The sequence below is a fragment of the Rattus norvegicus genome, chromosome 10 (genome assembly GCF_036323735.1).
Source record: "Rattus norvegicus strain BN/NHsdMcwi chromosome 10, GRCr8, whole genome shotgun sequence".
Classification (NCBI taxonomy): domain Eukaryota; kingdom Metazoa; phylum Chordata; class Mammalia; order Rodentia; family Muridae; genus Rattus; species Rattus norvegicus.
Genome location: NC_086028.1, coordinates 57767875 through 57792210, shown reverse-complemented (window position 1 = coordinate 57792210; position 24336 = coordinate 57767875). Strand labels below are relative to the sequence as shown.

Below are 24336 nucleotides of genomic sequence, written 5' to 3'. Positions count from 1 at the left end.
ACCAAAACAACAAACAAATAAAACCAACAATAAGAGAGAAGTCTAAATTGGATACATCTAAGCTACACAAATTATTATTTTCCATGTAATATCTTTTGAAATTATTTTATTATTATATATGTATCTACGAACATATATGCCACAGCCCACGTGTAGAGGCCGAAGCATAACTCAGTAGAATTTGATCTCAACCTCTGTAGAATTCCAAGGATCAAATCAGATTACTAGGCTTACATGGCAAGAACTTTTACTCACTGAAAAATTTTACCAGATATCCCCATAATAACTTTTAACACCCAACACATTATTCAACTATTTGAAGCATGGGATCCAATTGCTCCTCTATAGTACACTTCTCAGTTATACAACCAAAGCACACACATTTTTAGAAACTTTTATCACCCCCGCCCAAGTAGTCTTGTATAATCTATATTGGCCCTTCTCCCCTTCAAACTCTCCAGCAGTTCTAAGCAACCATGAATATACTTTAGTCTTCAGTGTTGCATGTTCTAGACATTTTACAGGTAGAATTATTAAATGATTGCCTCCATCTATTAGTTTCTTTGAGAAATTTATTTCTTTTCCATGTTTGAATATACGCCTGTGTGTGACCGTGCATGTGAGGGCAGATGCTGACAGATGCCAAAGGCAGGTTCCACATTTTTGTCACCAAATCATACCAAGCACTTTTCTTTTTATCAAATCATGTTTCATTATATGTATATGCAATATTTTCCTTTTATTTTCATCAACTGATTGGCACTAGTATTATTGCCACTTTTTAGATAACATGAATAATGCTGCTATCTCTAAGATTTTGGGATACACCTTTACAATTTTCTTTGCTATATAGCTAGAAGATTACATGTTTGCATCTAACATTTTATGCAATGTTGGAGATCAAACCCAAGGTTTTGTGCATGCTAGGTAAGCACTCCACCAACTGAGCTAGATTCCCAGGCCAGAGCCTATGTCTTGAAAAGGTATTTTTAAAAAACCATAGTGTGGTAGTGGCTCTTGCCTGACAGCCAACCAATTGGCAACCTAAGACATAGATTACCCAAAAGTTCACCAGCATTAGTTACATAGTGAGGTCCAGGCTCAAACCTGCTACTCCTCATCTTCAAAAATGCAGAAAAGGAAGGAAGGAAGGAAGGAAGGAAGGAAGGAAGGAAGGAAGGAAGGCAGGCAGGCAGGCAGGCAGGCAGGCCGGCCGGCCTTTGTATCTAGAGTCAATTACAAGACCATATGCCCGTGCACGTAGGCACGCGCGCACACACACACACACACACACACACACACCCAAATCACTGAGCACTTTTACTGAGGTAATTGTGAAATCTTTAGTGACAAATCATTATATTTGCAAATGTGAAAATAAAATTAGAAAACTTACCATTTGGGTGCCAAATCTCTGTAATGAATTTCATTTTAGGAGGTCGGAGGGGATAATCTTTTGGGAAAGTGAGATGAGCCTTAAAAACACCACCTTCACTGAAAAAAAGAAGAGAAAAAAACCAAGTTCACGCATTTAAGTTACTCTTTACAAGTACTCAGTCAACCAGACAAATAAAAGGGCATGGAAGATAAACAAACAAAAGGTAGACAAAAGAATTAGTTTCCTGAATACAAATACACAATTTAATAAGCCACCATAAATACTGCTGCTTTGGGGTTGGGGATTTGGCTCAGTGGTAGAGCGCTTGCCTAGCAACCACAAGGCCCTGGGTTCGGTCCCCAGCTCCGGAAAAAAAAAAAAAAAATACTGCTGCTACTCTCAGGTAGTTAGTAAAAATAAAAGGAACACTTGGAAAGAGGTGTCCAGATCAGATCACTGTGATATGCTACCAGTCTTTTCAGTATATGTCTTCAAACGAAATTCAGGAAGTTTAATCTTGTCTACATGATTCAAGTTGCTGAATTTTCTATATTGGTTTCAAACATTTCTTCTCTGCTCTGGCCATATCCACCAACCTCTTTCTCATCAAAGTTTAGGCATATATTTTGTGGTTTCTCTACCTGAGATCAGATTGCCACACTTCTGTTTATCTACTCGTTTGTTCATCATATATTAAAACTTCATTAGAAGGTCTCTCAAAGAGATTTTACACTACTGACTTTCCAGAGTAGAAATACTGCAACATTGATGTTCTCTGCCTGTATTAATATACTACCCAGTAACACTCCAAAAATGGCTTGTGTCCTGGTTAGGTTTTATTATCTACTTGACCCTAGAACCACCTGAAAGGAGAACACTTTAATTAAAGAATTTTCTGGGTCATATTTGCCTATAATAATCTCTGTCAAAGGGGCTGGGGATTTAGCTCAGTGGTAGAGCGCTTACCTAGGAAGCGCAAGGCCCTGGGTTCGGTCCCCAGCTCCGAAAAAAAGAACCAAAAAAAAAAAATAATCTCTGTCAAAGATTGTCGTGTCTGATGATTGACACAGGAGGACCCTTTCCACTGTGGATAGCAATCCCTGAGCAGATGAACATATGAATGCCCAAACGGCAGCTTACAATTGTCCATACAGATAAGAGAAACCAAGTCAGCCTTAGGAAGCAAAAATGATTAAATGGTGATATTCATGTGGAATTCTAGCATCTGATGTCTAGCTCAAGGTCACCCTGGGCTGTACAGCAAGATCTAATCTCAAAAAGGTATGTGTTGGACTGATAAAATGGTTCAGGAAATAAAGGCACTTGAGACACAAGCCTGACATCTGAGCTCTATCACCAAAACTCACTTAAAGTTGGATGGAAAGAACAAACTATAAATTTGTCTTCCAACATCTCTATCTATGCTGTGGAGCACATACACATTATGCACACTCACACTAAAAAGTCATTTTTAAAAGACAAGGACAGATGTTTGTACAATGACATAAAAATAGAAACACAGCTGTCGTAATGGCCAAGTGGTTAAGGCAATGGACTAGAACTCCGTTTCTCTATGCACAGGTTCAAGTCCTGCCAACTATGTGCTGTCTGTTTAAGCCTATGTATATTGTTAACACTCAACAGAAGGCTGCTCTCTATCCCTCAAGTTTGGGGACAGTCTCTGTCACTGTGGTTATAAGCTTGGAGGGTTGAGGAGAGGGATTATGATGGAGACATTGTTATGTATGTATATTTAAAAAGAAAATGAGGGGCTGGAAAGATGGATCAGTGGTTAAGAGCACTGACTGCTCTTCCAGAGGTCCTGAGTTCAATTCCCAGCAACTACATGGTGGTTCATAGCCATCTATAATGGGATCCAATGCCCTCAGTGTGTGTGAAGACAGTTACAATGTACTCATGAACATAAAATAAATAAATCTTTAAAAAGAATATTGAAAAGAAAAAAAAATGACAGAGAGACCCTATCTCAAAAGAAAAAAGCCAAGCTGTGAGCTAGAGGCCAGCCTGGTTTCCAGAGTGAGTTCTAGGACAGCCAGAGCTACATAGTAAAACCCTGTCTCAAAAAAAAAAAAAAAAAAAAAAAAGAAAAGAAAAGAAAAATCAAATAATGATGATGACGACAACAACAGGGACAACACATTACATATAACAATGATTAACTCTAGGATGTAAGACATGGAATCCTTTTAACTTTGTGCTTTGCACATTTCAGTACAGGTTGAAATTTTAATCATATTGTTTCCTCATTGCTTTTTTCTGTTAAAACTTTTTTGAGATTACTCAGCAGTTGAGGAAGACTGACAGATAGTCCAGAAGACCAGGCTTCAATTCTCAGCACTCACATGGAGATTAACAAGCACCTGTGACTCTAGTTCCTGGCTATCAGACGCCCTCTTCTGGATTCCATAGGCACTGCATGCCCAGGGTCTATCAAATTATTAAGGGGGCTAGGGGACAGGGCATGCTATTAATATCAAATATTTCCAAATAGTAAAGAGGTAACCTGAGGGCTCAGAGTGTAAAAAGAAAATCACACTTGATAAAAGCAGTAAGAAAAAGTCCATAAAAGATTAAATGGAAAAATGGTAAAGCGCAGAATGAACAGGATAATTTGCATGAGAAAATTAACGTTTAAATAATGTAGAGTCTGTGTGGTTGTGCATGCCAATCGACTCAAGGTGATTCCGATAGGTTCAAGGCCAGCCCAAGCCATTTAATAAAGACCATATCAGCTGGGGAAAAATAGATATTTTCTCTTGTTTTTAGGAGTGATGAGATTAAAAGAGGGTTGTGCATAATACAAATTAAGGGCTTTCAAAGGAGGGAGAAAAACTAGTTTCTGAGGCAATGGGAGGCCACTAGCAGAAAGACAACTAGGAAGAGATCCTCCTCTAAAACATAGCAAGGTATTGAAGGGCTAGCCTGGGATACATGAGAGACCCTGCCTCCAACAATTCATCAGAAATTAGCTAGAAGTGGAAAAAATAAAGCTGGTAGAAAGCATAACCATGAAATGATGCAAGGCTGAAGAAATGACACAGAGGTTAAGAGCACTTACTGCTCTTGCAAAGGTTCAGTTCTCTGCATCCGCATATGGCAGCTCACAGCTGCCTGTTCCTCCAATTTCAGGGAATCCAATGCCTTCTTCTAGCCTCCAGGGGCACCTGCACCCATATGATGTTCATATAACTCATACAGACACATCAACACAATTCTTTTAAAGTCTTTTTTTAAGTTAAGCTGTCTTTTCTTTCCCATGGAGGAATGAACATAAAATGTAGCACAGATATCAAGGATTAAAAAGAAAGCAATTAGCTTTAAAGATAACCATTTTATAATTAGAGTAGAAAATAAGTAGACAGACAGAAAATTTGCAAAAGCTACAAATCCAGAAAAGAGCCAAGAATATATGTAAAAGGGCATTAGAACAACCTCCACAAAATCCCTGCACCTCATTTCTCCCAGGTCACTTCATTTTGGTTGACTTAATTCATTCAAAAGCTTCACAATATCTGACTGGAATTCTCATGCTAAAAAGTTGCCACTACCTCTCTAAATTATTTATAAGTAATTGTCAAATTTACTTAACAGTGTTGCCCTAAAATTTTAAAGCACATGTTTTTCTATTTTTTAAAAGTTCCCAAAACAACCACGCTAGTTCTCAATTTTTTTTTTAATGAATTCACTTTTCATCTACTTTACCTAAGGATCTTCTCTACCTGTTTCTCTCCCACCCCATTTTATGCCCTCCCTCCCAAAAAAACCTTGCTTAGTGACAACAAATCTGTGAATATACAAACTTTGGTAGTCAAGTTAATACAGAGTAACTAAAAAACCTAGCAGGGTAGAAGTAACAAAGTAGATAGAATGTATCTATTATTGTTCAAACATAAAAAGATATGACTATGGGAGGAAAAGAACATTAAAGTAGCAGTGAAATAAAAAATATCTCTCGATTCAGAAAGTATTAGAGCAATTAGCATGATGTTAGAGTTATATAACCAAGTGCTGAACATTTGAAAAACCAAGGTCATATTTCTGCCACAAAACCGTCTTTTACTATTTTTGCAAATTAAATCACAAAAGTCTTCACTGGGTATGGCACATGCCTATAATCTAGCACTGTAAAGTTTAAGGCAGGAGGCCTATTAAATTTAATGTAACTCAAACTACCTATCAAGATCCCCTTTCAAAACGAACAACCCTCTATTCTGGGGCCCCAAGTCTGTCAGTGGTCCAGAAGTTGCCTAGAGATCTTGTTCCTGCTTCCTTCCCAAACATTACACACAAAAGAAAAGTTACTTGGAGGAAGGGGTTTGGGTGAAGAGTTTCTCTGTGTAGCACTGGCTGTCCTAGAATTCTCTCTATAGACCAGGTTGGCCTCAAATTCAGAGATCAGCTTCTCTCTGCCTCCCAAATGCTGGAATTGAAGCCATGCACCACCACACCTAGCTAAGAGAATCTATTCTTGGCAGCACTAGAAAAATTCAATATTGGATACAGGATTAATAAAAACAAAAGATGTTAGGTGAAGATCGGTAAAATAACTACATAAATACTCAATAACTATCAGTCTTTTTGTTTTGTTTTTCAAGATGTTTCTCTGTGTAGCAGCCCTGGCAACTGCAACTATCAGTCTTAAAGTAACACTTTATGTACTAGGCACTGATTACATAGACAGTAAATAGTGTGGCCTGTCTTTAGTGACTAAGAGAAGGTTACTGATATTACAAAACGGCATACCATATTTTTACAGAATTTTGGCATAATACTTTCTCTGAGCTAACACCTCAGCCTATCATAATGAACTAATGACTGAGATTTAAATATCACTCAAATCCATGCTAACTTATTCTCAATCCCTCTATTCTCTTCACGAATTGAAACAACTATAAGATCACTTCCTTGCACTTAAGTCAGAAAGTACTTTTTAAGAACTTAACGGAGGGTTGGGGATTTAGCTCAGTGGTAGAGCGCTTGCCTAGGAAGCGCAAGGCCCTGGGTTCGGTCCCCAGCTCCGAAAAAAAAAAACAAAAGAACCAAAAAAAAGAACCAAAAAAAAAAGAACTTAACGGAGGCAGGCATGTACAAGGAATGCTGTGGGCTGTGATCCCTTTATGAACCTTGTGATTGATGAGTGTGTGGAGATGGTAACCAGTGGGCAACAGGACAACATCGGGACGGTGGTCATCCGAGAAAACAGCATCATCATGTTAGAAGCCTTGGAAAGAGTCTAACCAGTGTTCAGCAGTGTGTCCACATCCCTCCCCAAAGCTGTGCTTGATTGTGATGTAGAATTAGGTCATGTACATTTTCATATGAAACTTTTTCCTAAATAAACTTTTGTGATATCAAAAAGAAAAAAAAGAAAAAAAAGGTCTGCTCTTCCTGTCCTCTTTCTTTTCTAAGCATGCTTTCCTTAACATAGTAGTTCTCAACCTTCCTAATGTTGCAATCCTAGTGATATGGTGACCTCCAATCATAAAATTATTTTCTGCTGCTACTTCATAACTGTAATTTTGCTGTTGATACAAATCATAATTATAAATGCAGGATTATATCTGATATGTGACTTCTATGAAAGGGTTATTCAACAACCCCAAGGGTTGTGCCCCACAGGTTGAGAACCACCACCACTGGGCTCTTCCCCCAACATTTTGTGTTTCCTTACCTTTTTTTTCTAAGCTTCCTCCCCGCCACCTCCACCACCACCACCACCACCACCACCACCACCACCCCCCCCCCCCGCCCTTGGCCCTGGCCCACAGCCATGTAAACTAACTTCTTAAATGGCATTGCCTTTTTCCTTCTCTCCTCCATTGTCCTCCACTAAGAAGCTACAAAGATTTAGTTTACCAGATCTAGGGTTTTTCTTTCAAATTCTAATAAAACTGTCCTAGTGCCTACCTCCCTCAAAAGTAACATTTTTAAAAACTTCCATTTACAAAATTTTTTCTCTGCCCTTTATCCTGACACCTTTCTAGCTATTTTCTCAGGACCTGTCTCAGGCACAAGTTCTCTTCTTCCTTGAACAAAGGTTACAGATTTCAGAAAAGCACCAGATACGTAAGGTTTAGTGTCTCATTAGCAAGTTCAATGTTGCCACAAAAAGTGTCTGCTATTCACATCACAAATCAACAGCCAACACTTTTCAGTGAGAAATATATTTTAAAACCCCACAAACAGAGCTAACAACACTGATCATCCTTTTAGAGGGGTCAGGTGGCTCACAATGACCTAGAAAAGTACAGTTTTGTGTGTGTGTGTGTGTGTGTGTGTGTGTGTGTGTGTGTGTGTGTGAGACAAGTTCAGCTTCTGAGAAGCAACTCCACTCACACACAGACCTGTATGTATAGTGGGTTGGCCTGATTGGTACTGCTTCTATTCTAATGCTAATACTGGTTCCCCAAGACCTGGTGGCTCCAAAGACCAGAGAGTCCTAAAGTAGACTCGATTGGTGCTATGTGACCTTGCCCCTAAGTTATTTCTGATTGTTAAAGATAGCCAAGAGACATAGGAAGGGATTAGGATTCCTGGAATTAGGGCTAGAAGTTAGAGGAGAACCTCAAGAAAGGAAGAGAAGGACATGAATGGAAGAGAAAGTGCCACAGGTTTGATGAGTCATGAAATAATGGTCATGTTGGTTGGCCAGTTGGAGTTAAGAGCAACCCAGATAAAACATCACAAATTATATAATGATATATAATGGGACTATTGACTGGGAAATAGAAATAATACCATAGAGAATAGATATCTGCACAGCTCTTAATGCTGACTAAGGCTTACTACAAATATAAAGGTTGAGTGTATCTTTTATCCTGGAACTGAATGAACAAAGGTGGGGTAGAAACCCTGGATTGGGATTTAAATTTTCTACATGTTCACATAATTAAAAATAACAAAAACGAGCTGGGCAGTGGTGGCACATGCCTCTAATCCCAGCACTCAGGAGGCAGAGGCAAGCAAATTTCTGAGTTTGAGGCCAGTCTCTCTCTCTCTCTCTCTCTCTCTCTCTCTCACACACACACACACACACACACACACACACAACCTGTCTCAAAAAACTAAATAAACAAATAAATATCCTTAAAAAACAAACAAACAAACAAACAAACAAACAAACAAAAACAGAACAGCTGAAGTTGGCACATGGGAAAGAGGGGGCAGTAAAATGGACTTGTTAGTAAAAAGAATGACCTGTTAACTAAAATGGTCTTACAAACTGGACTTTATTTTGAGACAGGATCTCACTGTGTAGCCAATCTGCCTGGTGCTAGGATTAAAATCTTGTACCACATGCTCGAGTAGCTATCTTTTAAAAACCTAGAAGTGTGTGATGTTCATTGATCAACTAATAATACTTGACACAAATATATGTAAGGATTAAAAAATTCAGTGAGCCCTTAAGAGTTGAAGCTTAAGTTTGGATTCCTAAACAATGCTCCGTAAGAACTTACCTGAGGAGAATAACTCTCATTATTTTATAGCTACACTAAGGGTAAATAGATTCCTATCATCAGAATGTTCCTATGTATCCCCTTGAGGCACTGTGCCTGGGGAAAAAAACAAACACTATTTTAAACCCAGAAGAATAAACATGAAGAACAGACCAGTACTGTTAGGTTCTTAGCACAGGTTACTTGCATACTGTGGTTTGCACAATTTAAGAAATTTACTTCAATTAACAACATGACTGTGAAGGAGTGTTCTAAACTGGTTTCCAGTGGCTACTAGTAGGCAGCTACTAAAGAATCCTAATGCCATGACCAAATTCACCTAAATCAACTTGTGAAACTGATGAATGCAAATATACTTCAAAGAAACAGATGATCAACAATTACGACTGCTAAAAACTATAACAAAGTATGAACCATCCTTTTTCTAGTAAAACTTGAACTCCCACACTGCTTTGTTTTAACTTTTTCCCTCTTTTTTTCCCACCTTGTTTTTGAGGCAGCTTCTTTCATTTCTGCCATAATGCCTACTACTACTCCGAGCTAAGTGGGTTAATTCTCCTGTCTCTAGCTCCCATCTTGCAATAGGAGTGCTGGGATTACAAACACAGGCCACTACATTACCTTTTTAAATGAGTTCTGGGGATTGCCATCACATGTCTACAGCAAACATTTACCAACTGAGTAACCTTTCACCAGCCCTTCATTTTTTTAAATACTCTTTCCCAGCTGTTTGAGATAGTTGACAAACAACTACTTGAGGGCTGGGGGGTAGGGCTTACAACAAGGAAGTACAAACAACTGCAGATCTAGAGATCGAGGCGCTTTCGCTCTCAGGCTCATTTGCCCCATTTCCAACAACTGGTAGTCAGTTAAGTTATTTTACATCCTAACTCTAAGTCTTATAAACTATTATAAACTGTATGTATTCTGTGAAGACCAGGTTATAAAATTATTAAAACAGACCTTGAAAGTTGCCTTAAGTCTTAAGATACAGATATACAGAATGCATTCTATGTAAAAATCTCAGGACAGAGAGATGGTTCAGCAGCTGTGAGTACTGGTTGTTCTCCCAGAGGCCCTAGGTCCGATTCCGGCACCCACGTGGAGGATAGGTCATAGCCATCTGTAACTCTAGTTCTAGAGGTTCCAAGCTATTCACTTCCTCAGGTACCAGACAAACACAGTGCACATACATGCATGCATGCAAAACATCCACACACATAGACATTAATTGGTTTAATTAAAAAAAAAAGAACTGTTTTAAAAAAGAAAAATTTGCAGTGTTGTTCTTTAATAAATAATAAGGCATTAAGAATAGTAAAACTGGGGCTGGAGAGATGGCTAAGCAGTTAAGAGCACTGGCTGCTCTTCCAGGGAACTTGGGTTCAATTCCCAGCACCCACATGGCAGCTCACACCTATAACTCCAGTTCCAGGGGATCAAACACCCTCACACAGACCTACCTACATGAAGTGAAAACACTAGTGAACTTAAAATAAAAATAAATTATTTTTAAAAGGTGGTATTTAAAATAAAGGTAAAATTTTCTTCCTTAATTATGTTTCCTTTGGGGTCAAGGCATGGTAAACAGAGAAGGAAAATCATTTCCATAACGAATTGAACCTAGGGCCTCTGGAAGAACAGTCAGTAAGTACTTACCTGCTGAAATATCTCTCTAAATTCCATAGGATTATTTTTCTTTTTTGGCTGGAGCAATGGCTCAGCAGTTAAAAGCCTCTAAATGACTTCAATTTGGTTCTTAATATTCATATCAAATGGCTTATAATCAGGTGTTACTCCAGCTCCAGGGAATCCAACACCTATGGCCTCCTACAGCACCTTCATTCGCATGAACATAATCCCACAAAAGCACACACAGACATATAATCAGAGATGAAAATTTCTCTTCTCCAAGCCTGCAAACATTACTCTCCTAATTTCTAGAGAAAGGGGGGGGGGGGGTGAGAGACAGTGTGTGTGTGTGTGTGTGTGTGTGTGTGTGTGTGTGTATGTAAAAATTATTTACAGCCAGGCAATAGTAGCACATATCTTTAATCCCAGGACTCAGGGGGCAGAAGCAGACAGATCTCTGAGTTTGAGGCCCACCTGGTCTATAGAGTGTTCCAGGACAGCCAGAGCTATACAGAAAAATCCTGTGTATGTACGTGTAGGGGCTGGCGGGGGATGGGGGTGGGGGAGATGACATCAAACAAATACAAAAACAAAAAAAGTTGTTCATATATAACCTTACTAGAAAAAGCTTTTTCATAACAGATTTATTCCAGCAGCAAGATTGCCTAAATTTCTGAACCTATCTTTTAAAATCAGGTTTTAGACATTAGAGCTTCAAGTATAACACAAAGGCTCTACATATGGTCAAACTAAAATATTAGATATAACCATTTTGCTTGCTCCTTTAAAAATATTTATTTTCAATTTTCAAATTTTAAATTTTATTTTTAGTTGAAGGAGTAACTCTTTGAAGATGTCAATTCCAGTATACTTACTAAAGTGTATCTGGAGGACCAATAATAAGGACTTCCCAACGATAGAGATCATTGTCGTCTATTAAACCTGCTGAAAAGCCTTCCACTGGATTTTTGTTGAGTTCTGTGGAAAAAAAAGATCAATAAATACTTTAAAGCAGTTTTTCCCCAACAGGTAAATTACAGAACAACCATATATAAGTCATAAACTATGAAAACTATTAAAATGTTCATTACTACAACATTTCCATACAAGAGGGAAGGCATAGGTACATAAACTATCTGAATGGAATTGTTCTGTCTCCCTACATCTACTCTGGGATCCAACCAAGCTCTTAGCATTCTGGGTAGATTTTATGAGAGGCTATCAAAATGCAAATAATGTCGATTCTCACAAGAGATTTTAGTTCAAAGAAAACCAAAAGTGAAGTCAAATCAGAAACGCCAAGTTTTTCTATAGTCTTTAGGACAATTCCTTTATAAACAATCAAAAGCACTTTTGTATTGGAATTACTAAGTTTTATCAACTCTTTCTTGCACTAACACCTATTTGCCATGATGCCTTGAGGTACAAACATCTCCAGGTACAGGTACAATTGCTGTATGAACCATAACTCTCTGAACAGGAAGCGAGAAGAGGCTCCTCCATCTCTTCTGCTTATGTTCTGCCCTTGTCTATCACAGCTTTCAACAGGAATAGCTTTCTAACAATAGCTGGTGCCGATAGAATAGTGATGAGATCATAAGATTTTTCTCTTCTAAGCAGTGTTCTGCCATGGAAAATGGATGATGAAGGCAGAAAATAAGAATAGAGACGGGGAACTAGTAAGGTAGGGAAAGAAAGGCCAATAAAGGATCATCAAACAGGTTAGGAAGAGTATAGAGCCTTAAAGAGTTTACAGAGATGGGCTTAATAAAATAAGGATGTCTTTGAATGGGCAGATCACATGAGTTTTTCAAATAGCTTTACGGAAGTATAACTGACATTAGAGGTATCTATGTATACTATATAATTTGGTAATTTTAATATACTATTACCTTTGAAGTCAGTGTAAGAATCTTGATAGTGAGTATACACATCACCAGAAAAACTATCAACTATTTTATTTGTCAAGAGAGCTGAGGGCTGACCAGTTCAAATTGGGCAGTGAGGACAAAACATGTTTAAGAGCAGTTCAGAAAGGACTTGCCAGAAATCTAATTGAGTACATGATTCTCATCCATTACTTGTCATCAGCCTCAAGAGAAGCCATCTAATCATGAAAGCAAGTATAATGCAACACCAGAGTTCTACAAAAAGCCGAACAGTGTGCTTGCTGGTAACTATGGAACCATTAACTCTTTGAGCAATCGAAGGTGGTTTTAGTTCAACAACTACAACTTCATATACTGCTATCAGGTCCATCTTCATTTGTCAACCTACTTGAATTTGAAATTACTTGGGAGACACAACTCGTGCACTTCTGAGGGTGTTTCTAAAACAGTTTAACTTAGAATGTGGTTAGAACCATTCTATAAGGATTGTGAAGCAGAATACCAGGATTCACACCCCCTCCCATCATTTCACTGCTGTCACACTCCAGCTATCACGCCTTCCCAGGTATGATAAACTACATAGTTGATGAGCCGTAAACTAAAATAAACACGTGTTAAGTTGTTTTGATCAATTATTTTGTCAAAGTAACAAAGTCATTAATGTACACCCCAACATGCTAAAAAAAATTGTAAAAATAAAGAATTATATTGCTTTTTTTCTTTTCTTGGAATTTTGAACACAGATTTTATAAATCTAATAGGCAAAGCAAACATAAAATCAGTACATTTTAAAATATCAGGCTTGTTTTTCTTTTGAATAGATTTTTAAGATACCATTAAAATATGATTTGTATTTTAACCTTATTATGTTTATACACATATACCTTTCACTGATTCCCAACTACATTGCTGGCTACTATAAAAGAATACACACATATACTTTAGTGTTGATGGGAATTTGGTGTGATGAAAGCATAAGAATTATGGACAACAGGTTTCTACACGAATTATCTCATTTCCAAAGTTTTCAGTTACACTGTCTGGTTAGTGGGCCACTAGTATCAACCTGTGCTCTCCAATCCTGGGGCTATAAATATGTGTTTCTGTACCAAGTTTTTATATGATTGTAGGGCTCTAAACTTAGGTCTAAAGCTTCCACCTTGAGCACTTTACTGAGCCATCCTAATTATCTCATTGTTGCATTTTCCAGCAGAAGTCTAGCTTAATTTTGGTAAGTAGGTAAACTCAGAAATTAGCATACAGGTACAAAATGATCCTTGAAAATGTAGCACTGCTGACTTTTTAAAATTTACCCTAAATTCTGAAACATTTGCACATGCAGTCATGCTTTTCTTCAGCCAGCATGATACTGCATTGCGTCTACTGCTTATTTCATGAAAATAATGTAAAAGCAAGTTGGAAAAATGGCTGCTATCTCACTTTTAACAGGATTTGTCCTTGGTGTATGGATTGTTAGGGCCAGGTGCATGAATACTTACCAGTAGTTTTAAGACCATCATCATATTTTCCTGAATGACTCCTTTGAGGTATAGCTCAAGAACTACCCTCCCATCTCTGAGACTTTTCTTAAATAATTTACTAAATAAATTGACTTCTGTTAAAAACCCTATTCATTATAGATGCAGCCTGTATTGTATTACTTAGTATGTGACTATTATAGGTTTACTATTCCAGAAAAATACATACATAAGTAAGGACAATGTGTAATAGGTAATCTAAAAGTAGCAAGGAATGGGGGTAAAAGAAGGACAAAGAAGGGCATATAACAATCTTTAATAGTTAAAAAAGGCAGGAAGAGCACCACTCTGAGGCTAGCCAACTCTATGTTGTCACACCTAGTCTCAAAAGTTTTGGGGGCGGGGGAACAGAGGGGCACGCACATTTTAACCAAGAACATGTGAAGCAGAGGTGAGTACTTGAGTTGCAAAATGACCATGGCTAACAGTGAGACCCTACCTTGGTGGGAGGAAGGAAAATGGGGAAGAAAGAAAGACTTATATATCTACAATAACGAAATGGGCCTATGACTGAACAAAGAGGCACAAATGAAACAAGACAAAAATGGCAAAAGCTAGACAGTTAAGGCTCTTTGTTATCCATATTGTTTCAACTTCATACACGGGGCAATGATAACCCTTGGAAGAATTGGGGAGTGTTTGTTCTTAATATATTTTCAAGAAATAGGGTGAGCTTGGGAGAGTTAAATGTTCAAAAACCAGTCTCTGGAGTTGGATAGATGGCTCAGTACTTAAAAGATGACATAGCAGGGGGTTGGAGAGATGGCTCAGCAGATAAGAGCACTGACTGCTCTTCTAGAGATCCTGAGGTCAATTCCCAGCAACCACATGGGGGCTCAAATCATCTGTAATGGGTCCGGATGCCCTCTTCTGGTGTCTGAAGACAGCTACATTGTACTCCTATACATAAATAAATCTTTAAAAAAAAAGAAAAAAAAAAAAAAAAAAAGATGGGGTTGGGGATTTAGCTCAGTGGTAGAGCACTTGCCTAGCAAGTGCAAGGTCCTGGGTTTGGTCCCCAGCTCCGAAAAAAAGAAAAGGAAAAGGAAAAAAAAAAGAAAGATGAAAGATGATATAGCAGTTGCCGAGGACTTGAGTTAGATTCCCAACATCCACATCAGGTGTAACTCCAGCTCTAGGGGAATCAATACCAACTTCTGGCCTCAAGTGCACAAACCCATATACAAACACACAAATGTACACATAGTTAAAAAGAAAATAGTCATGTCTTAAAAACCATGGTAGGCATGTCAGTGCATACTTATAATAATACTAGCACTCAACAGGCCACAGCAAGACAAGCATGAGACCAGCTCTTGGCTACAATATCAAGACCCTGATATCTAAAGTAGGTGTGAATACTTAGTGGGTATATAAGATATTTGATGAAGTGGTAAAATGGTTTTGAAACTAGAAAAGGTTAGTGGTTGTATAATACTGTATAATACTGTAAACATAGATATGTTTATGTACTATTGTGTATATATGCTGTTTATTACATTTGAACATAGTCTATCTCATCTTAGTTCTTAAAATGACACAAATGTAATAAAATAGGAAACACAAGAGGAGAAACCTGTTTGAAAGGGAAAAATTTATTTAATTTAAAATTCCGACAGCGCATATATGTTGTGTATGTTGGGAGAGTGGTTGTCTTTGCAGAGTTAAGACTGTACTCTGGACCTTGCATATGCTAGGCAAGTATTCTACCACTGAGAGACATCCTCAGGATATATCAGAGTTTTTGCCAAAGAGGAAAGCAGAAAAACAAAGAAGCTAATATGTATAACAGAGTAAATAGCCAACGATGATAAGTTCACACTTCTACAGAATGGAAAAGCTATCTAAATTAAGGCCATTAGGTTCAAAAAAGAAAGTCAAAACTGTCCTCAGCATAAGCAGTAAAGATCACCTAATTTGGGGCAGGAGGAGAAGAATGAACCCAAAAAAGATCTGATGCCAGCATTTGGAGGGTGGGACAAGAAGATCCAAGAGTTCCAGGAAAACCTGTACAACCTATCTCAAAAAAGATGAGAGCATATGAAAAGTAAACAAACATAAATCATTAGGATCAATATAAATTCATAAAATGCTTTTTAAAACTAGGCTCGTACACTGAAAAGTTCAGAGAAACAGCCATCTCAGTATGATGAACATTTCTAGTATCCACAATATGGTCCTCTAATACAAATTTACAGCTAACAGAGAAGCAGGGCTTTGTGAAGAAATGACAGATTCTAAGTCTAAGGCATAAAGAAAAAAAATATGTTAGGCTCTTCTCAATACTCAATAAAACAAAAGCTATCAGATGGTACTGTGGTTTGTTTAAAGAACTCAACAGCCAACTTAACAGAGGCCCCACCAGCTAAAAATGTTATGAGTTGAATATTATTAATATGAATAACCATAAAGGATAGATAAATATATTTAAATATAAAAACACAACCAAACCTGTTATTATTAGGTTCTAGTAAACCATTGTCATTTTGATTTGGGTTTTATTCCACAGCCTTTAATCCCAGCACTCAGGACGCAGAGGCAGATGTGAGATCAAGAATAGCCTAGTCTACAGAGTGAGTTCCGGGACAGCTGAAGCTACAGAGAAAGTGGGGCTTGAGGGGGGAGAGTATGAGTATGAAATACACTTCTTCCTTCCGGTCCCCAGCTCCGAAAAAAAAAAAAAAAAAAAAAAAAAAAAAAAAAAAAAAAGAACCGAAATACACTTCTTCCACCATGTAAAGAATCAATCTCAGGTCAGCAGGCTTGGTAAAAACATCTCTTCTGCAGAGCCATCTCATCAACCCATTCTTTACCCACTTTGTGAAAGCAATACATTATTTTGAAAACCAAAGAAAGTAAAAGAACCAGTATTTGGTTTTCCTTGAATTGTGTTACCAAATACTAAAATAATAATTATATTATCAAATAACATCTCTCCCTAAACAAACTCCAATTAGGCAGTTGTTTATGGAGTCCCTGTGGTATGGCTAGGTTGAACATGACCAATTTCCTGAATTACTCAAAAAATTTTAACTTTTCCTAACTCAAAAGGCATTGCTTTCTCTCTTCCTCCTCTCTATCTTCCTACTTTAATCACAAAGCTGCAGAAATTTAAAGTTTGCTTTCTCTGGGTTTTGGGTTTTGTTTTGTTTCTTAAAATAAAAATACATCAGCTGAAATTTTTCAGAAATGTCACTTTATCACTGTCTACATTCTTAAAAGTCTCCGTGAGAAATGAATAGGCCAAACAAATCTTTAAAAGATAAAAGTCATTATTTTTGAGGTAATCTCACCTAGCAAAATTGAACCTGTTCAAGCTCATAGTATGAATCAAATATAAAACACAAGGAGAAACATGTTAAGAGAATCCCTGTAATAAATATAACTAGCAGAAGCTACATGTGAGAAATTATAAGGACAAGACCTGGAACTGTAAACAAATTTTCTATAGATAATAGGAAGAAGTGAATCTAAACATTAAAGAAGTGAGGTATTTATGGCTCAACTGTTATATGAAATCTGACTAGATAACCGATATTAAGAGATAAATATTTGCCAGGCCATGATGGCACATGCCTTTAATCAATCTCAGCACTCGGAGGGAGGCAGAGGTAAACAAACAAATCTCTGAGATCAAGGCCAGCCTGGTCTACAGAATGAATTCTAAGACAGCCAGGGCCAGACAGACAGAAAACCCCTGTCTCAATAAACAAACAAACAAAATAAAATAGCAATGATGATGATAATAATAGAAATAAACATTTTATTTTTTTTAGACAAGGTCTCACTGTATGTCCCTGGCTAGCCTGCCTCTGTAGTGTCCCAGCACTAGGATTAAGGGGATGCATCATGACCCTCAAGTTAGAATCTCATCTTTATAGCAGATCCTCTTTGCATATTTTTTTCCTTTCGATTTTTGCATGTATCTAGTTTTCTGAGGGAAAGTCTCACTATGTAGTCCAGGCTAGCCTTGATTTTATAATCCTGCCTCAACTTAACTGTTAAGGTAACATCTAAAATCTTTTCTCAATATTATGTAGTTCTCTTAAGTAAAATATGATTCATCAAAATAATTTTACCACTCAAGCACAGAAATTGTTATACTTCTCCTAAAGTACTGTTGAGAAACAGAAAAGAGGCATGTTTTATAATTACTGTAACTACAAAAACAATCATTTCCTTAACCTTAATTAAAAAATCAATATTGGAAAAATACCAGTGGTGGTTTGAATGAGAACGGTCCTCTTAGGCTCATGTTCAAATACTTGGTTCCCAGTTTGTGGAACTGTTTGGGAAGGACTGGGAGGTTGTGGCCTTAATGGAGGAGGTGTGTCATCAGCAGTGGACTTTGAGATTAGCATATGTATCCTGTTTGCTGTTTTAAGATTTAAATTCTCAGGTTTTTCTGCCACCATGCCTTTACTCAATCATCATGAATTCTAATCCTCTGGAACTGTAAGCCCAATTAAACATTTTCTTTTATAAATTGCCTTTGTCATGGTGTTTTAGAAAATACGCAATAGAAAAGTAACTAATAAAGTGACATACCAACAAACAACTGCAAAAATTTTATTACATTTCTACTATAGATTTTTTAAAAGATCCATCAATCTAATAATCTTCATAGATTTCTAATCAACATTAAAGCTGCTTACAATTAGAATATTTTTCTTTACATTGAGTATACAGCAAGCTAACCTCCTAACCAAAAAATATTTGGAACATGGAGCAGACAGGCAAAAACACTCATACCATATCTGTAAAGGCTTTCCAATATTCTTCCAAAAAGACTTTCTTCCTTAGAATTAACAATGACATTCTACCACCTACAATATTACATCTGACCATAGTGTACCAGACCCTGATATATCATTCTCAGGTTAAATAAAGCTGTTCTATTGTTGAAGTCATTTAAATTCTCTTTCTTTATCTCTCCCTACAAAGTTAAATGACTCTTATACTCTAAATATATACCATTAAGTTTGTCCAGACACATCCTGATGCCCTTTGTATGTTGTAGCTTGTGCGTAATTGCACCAGCATCAGCATACTTCTCAGCTGAGCTTTGATGCAGCAGAATTCCTGGTAATAGAAAACTGCTAACACCATAATCTTACATAAAGATGAACCTACTTTGATCCTACTGTTTTGTTTTTTTTTAAAAAGATTTAGTTATTTAGATTATGTATATGAGTGCTCTATCTGCATGTTCACCTGCATACCAGAAGAGGAGATCAGATCCCAGTATAAACAGTTGTTGTGAGTTACCGTGTGGTTGCTGGAAATCAAACTCAGGATATCTTGAAGAACAGTCAGTGTTCTTAACTGCTGAGCCATCTCTCTCTCCAGTGATACTCCCCCCAACCCCAGTATTTTTTGGATAGGAGATTTGGGAAAGTCTGAGTTTCACTTCATGACAGAAAATGATGCCATATGCAATGTATGTCAGAAATGGGTTTGCATTTCAATTCTCCTTGGCCTTGTTCCAAGTTTCATTTTTCTTATCCATAAAATAGGATAAAATCCATAGTAGTATTGTGAAACAGAAAAAATAAGATGTGTGTGTGTGTAAAAGTGCTCGAGTATAGAAGCCAGAGGCTAACAGCTGGTGGTTTCAGTTTTGTTTTTGTTTTTTTGTTTTTTTTGTTTTTTTTGTTTTTTTGGGTTCTTTTTTTCGGAGCTGGGGATCGAACCCAGGGTCTTGCGCTTCCTAGGCAAGCGCTCTACCACTGAGCTAAATCCCCAACCCCGGTTTCAGTTTTGAGACAGGGTCTCTCACTGAACATTAAGCTCACTGACTGAATTGGCTTAGCTGACTAGCCAATGAGCTCCAGGGCTCCATATGGACCTTAGACTTAAAGATGTGCATTCAATCTTTAAGTTCCTGCAGGGAATCCAAACTGGGACCCTCTCATGCTTTATAACAGACAATTTACTGACTGAGCTGTTTCCTCATCACCAAACAAGGACACAAAACACTGTACCATCTTAAGATATAGAAAATGTTAATTATCCATTGTCTTCCTATAGTCTGAAATACAGTGTTCTTTAGAATTTCAAGAACACGCCTAAACCTTCTCTACCATCTTTTAAGAAAAATACTAGCCAGCTTCAAACATCATCCAAACTGTTTCTAATGAGTTGCAGTGAGCCCTCCTCCCCTGACTCCCTATTTATAGTAAAAAATATCCTGACTTTCAATATTCCTGAGGGAAGACTTTTTCCCTTACCATTTGTAAACCTACAAGGCATCTATTAATACATGCCTAAACCTGTATTAAAATGTTTACTAAACTCTGCTTCATAATAAGCTGTCTAGTCCTGATTCTTTTCAATGTCAAATCCATAAATGCTGGTTTGACCTGAGTCAATTTTTCTAAAACACTTTGGGAACATGTTAGGCTGCTGAGGTTGACGGTGTGAAACTGCCTCCTTTACCTGTATCTCAAAATGCTGACAATAAGACTCTGTATAAATTTACTTTTAAAATGTAGTTGAAAAAATAAAAATAAATAACTATAAAAGTTGAAGCTAGAGAGATGTCTCAGTGATTAAAAGTTATGTATAAGCTTTCCATAATAAATACAGCCTAAACTAATCCACAAGAAAATAAAAATATAGAATAAATAAAACATATTTGAGCAAGAAGTACTAAACTTAAAGCAATAACATGGGCATCCAGGAAAGAGAAAAAAAACAAATTAAAAAATAGGTGAGCAGAAGAATCAAGTTGGCCTCAGATTTCTCCATAACAATTGAGATAGTTGGTAAGTGACAAAACTATATAATTCTAAGGCAAACTGTGATACAAAGAATAAGGAAGCCAAAGAAATCAAACTAGGGTGGAGACATGAACCTTAGGGCTTGTTTCTTAACTGTTTCTTTTCTTTTCTTTTTTTTTTTTAAACATTATCTAGTGTTTGCATGAACACTGCACCACACTATACATGTGAAAATTAAGGACAGCTTGCAGGATTTGGTTCTCCCTTTCTACCATATAGATTGAATTCAGGTGGTCAGACTTGGGGGACAGGAACCCTTACCCAATGAGCCATTTCTCTGGCCTGCTTCTTGTACTGCTGAAAATGAATTTTGTAATTAAAAACAGAAATGATAGTTACTGAGTCCACACAAATACCCAAAATAAATATTATCACAAGCCTAAAAATATATACATGATTGCTCAGCAGTTAGGAATATTTGCTGCTTGTGAAGGCACCTAGGTTTGGTTCCAGCAAACAAATCGTAGCTCATAGCCATCTGTAACTGCAAATTTCAGAGATCTGATGCCTTCTTCTAGACTCTGTGGGCACCAGACATTCACACAATGTAAAAAAAAAATATGTAGGCAAACCATTTATACAAATAAAAAATTTTAAAGATAAATTTATATATATACACATATGTGTATAAATGTGTATATGTGTAAGTATATATGTATATGTGTGTTTATATATAAATATATACATATGCAGATGTGTATATGTATTGGTTCAATCTCTATAACTGAATGGACTGATGACTGGTCAAGTACTAAAATAGTGCTTTTATCTAAAAATTAAATTGATGAGTACCAAAATAATTTCGCTGGATTTTTTTGGTTGGGATAAGCATGACATAAAAACTCAAGTCATATAGGTCAGAATAATAGTCACCTATACAGAAATATATCATATTGAATAATAAAGTAAAATATTTATATGACTAAGCAGTGATCTATTTTCATGTAACTATAGAATATTCATAAAAGTACAAAGAGACAGAATACAAAGCAAACTACTCAAACAAATATAAATGTATGTATTTTAAAGCATTGTTGAAGGAGATGGAGCAATGCCTCAGTAAGCAAAACACTCATACATATGATGTAAAATCATTCTTTTAAAAAGGAGAAACAGCATTGGGAGCTGGAGAGATGGTTCAACACATAGGAACACTTGCTATTCTTGCAAAGGATCCAGGTTCAATTCTAGCACCCATTTGGCAGCTCACGACCATCTATAGCTAAAGCTCTAAGGGATCCAACAACTATTTCTGGCAAAGGGTGGTACACTTACATATATTCAGGCAATACCATCATACACATAAAATAAACCTACTTGAAAAAAAAAAATCAAGCCGAGTGTGGTGGTACATGCCTTTAAGGCAGAGGCAGGCAGATGTCTGAGTTCAAAGCTAGCCTGTTCTACACAGCAAGTTCCAGGACAGCCAGGGCTACAGAGAAAAACCCTGTTTCAACACCCAGCCCCACCCAAAAAAAAAACAAAAAACAAAACTTCCACTACTTCTTAGACCTAGGTGTATGGCAGAAAATAATCTAACCTAAGCATCAGGCCATACCAGCTTCAATACAAAGCATATCAAGCAAGACAGTATGGAAGCAGCAATGATACACTCTATTAATGGTTTAAAAATATGAAACGTCATCTATGCTCATGTGTTTGAGCATTTGGCCACCAGCTAGTGCTGCTGTTTTGGGAAGTTGTGGAAACCTAGGACTGTGCCCTAACTGGCAGAAGTGGGCTGATGAGATGAAGCTTTAAAGTGATAGTAATTTCTGGTTCTAAACCAAATGCTATGAATCCTGATCCATTAGGCTATAGCCTATAGCTTTAGGCATGTGATCTATCGTCCTGCCATAACACTATGCCTCCCTGACCATAAAAAAATTATACTCTCTAAAACCATGAGCAATTGGGTAGGGTGGTAGAATCTTGAGGAAAAGGGAAAAAAAGAAATAGAATCATGATCCAAACAAAATAAACTTTTTCTTAAGCTGCTTCTGTTGGGTTATTGGTCACAGCCACAAGGAAAGTAATGAATATATAGGGGCATATTGATTCATTCTGGTATATCCCTCTATCATGTTTTAAAGTCATTTTCAAATCTTTACCTAAGGTGATGGTATACTTCTGTGATCAAAATCATGACTTACTTTATCCCTTATGCAGTCCTAGTAAGAAAAAGAGAGTTCTGAAATGTATACATACAATCAATATAATCTTTACTGAAAGGTATTGTAGGACCTCTCACCATTAAGAAGCTTTGAAGAAAAAAAAAATAACATCATGTAAAAACAATGAGTACAGGTAGGAGGCCTAGAAAAGCACATGAAACAAAATAAAAGAGCAAAGTTAAGTTTAAGACAAGGGAACGTGGAGATGAAAATTAATGTGACCATTATGGACGAAGTGTGAAGGTTCTTTACAACATCAAAAATAGGACTACCCTATACACAATCCAACTACATCAAGTCTATGCATATACTCAACGAAATTCAAAACGTCATACCACAGAAGTACCTGCACACACAATACTTACTGCAGTTCTATTCGCGATGAAAGATGCAAGTTAGCTTAAATGTCCATCAGTAGATGAAGACAAAATGTAATTATGTTTACAAGATGGAATTTTATTCAGCTATAAGGGATAAAATGGCTTAAGGGGTAAAGTACTTGTCATACAAGCCTGACAGCAAACTTAATAAGCAGAATTAACATGAAGGGAGAAGAAGAAAGGCAACTCCACAAAGTTGTTCTCTGACTTCCACAAGTACTCTGTATAGTACATATGTACAAACATTCACCCATATTAATTTAACATTTTCAAAAAAGTAATAATGTAACATTTTAAAAAAGGAGTGAACTATGTAGCTTGCATGGAAACAGAACTCATCATATGTTGAGTGAAATAAGCTAAACTAAGACAAATATTTAATGTTTTGTTTTATAAATCTCCAAGATTTTATGTATGTATATGTGCGCATAAGTACATTTGCATGTGTTTGTATATCATGACTAGAAGGGATACTATTTGAAAAGAGAAAGGAAATAAGCAGTTGGGGGAGGAGGCGGAAGGAGGACAATAGAAGTGATCATAGTGCACTATGACATACAAAAACAAGTGTGGAAACCAAACAGCTTAACAATGAACAATGCCCTAAATAAACACACGATTGTTTCTATGTTAGCTTGGTGGGCCCATGCTAACATATACATAGTGCACAGACATACATGAAGGAAAAACGCGCATACACATAAATTTAAGTTAAAAAAAGAAAAACTCAGCTGGGAGGTAGTGATGTTCACCTTTATTCACAGCACCAGGGAGGGAAAAACAATCCTATCTCTTGAGTTCAAGGTCAGCCTGATCTACAGAGGGAGTTCCAGGACAACCAGGGCTACATAGAAAAACAAACACTGTCTTGGGGGTAGGGGAAAGGAGATTGTTTCTGTGCAAGAGAAAAGTGAAGGTGAAAATGATTTACACATGGCAGTTTCTGGAAACAAGTACTTTGCCCATAGATTTATAGCCACAATCAATGTGGACACTGATGAGCAAGCACTACATGAAGAATAGCTGTCCATATCCAGAATTATAGAAGATAAAATATAAGAAGCAGAGCAAGCCATGAATTATTT

General features: G+C 37.0%; 1 protein-coding gene and 1 pseudogene across 2 annotated transcripts in view; one reads left to right on the top strand and one right to left on the bottom strand.

The window, feature by feature from the left end:
- Ube2g1 (ubiquitin-conjugating enzyme E2G 1) overlaps positions 1-24336 on the bottom strand; it is an 81625-nt gene that overhangs the window by 13074 nt on the left and 44215 nt on the right. For both annotated transcript variants that reach the window (XM_063269819.1, NM_022690.2), the window contains 2 exons: positions 11364-11466; positions 1397-1494 (listed from right to left, as the gene is read on the bottom strand). In XM_063269819.1, the coding sequence (XP_063125889.1) occupies positions 1397-1494; positions 11364-11466 (201 nt within the window). The remainder of the gene's footprint in view (positions 1-1396; positions 1495-11363; positions 11467-24336) is intronic.
- Positions 5995-7086, top strand: LOC134480644 (small nuclear ribonucleoprotein G-like; annotated as a pseudogene).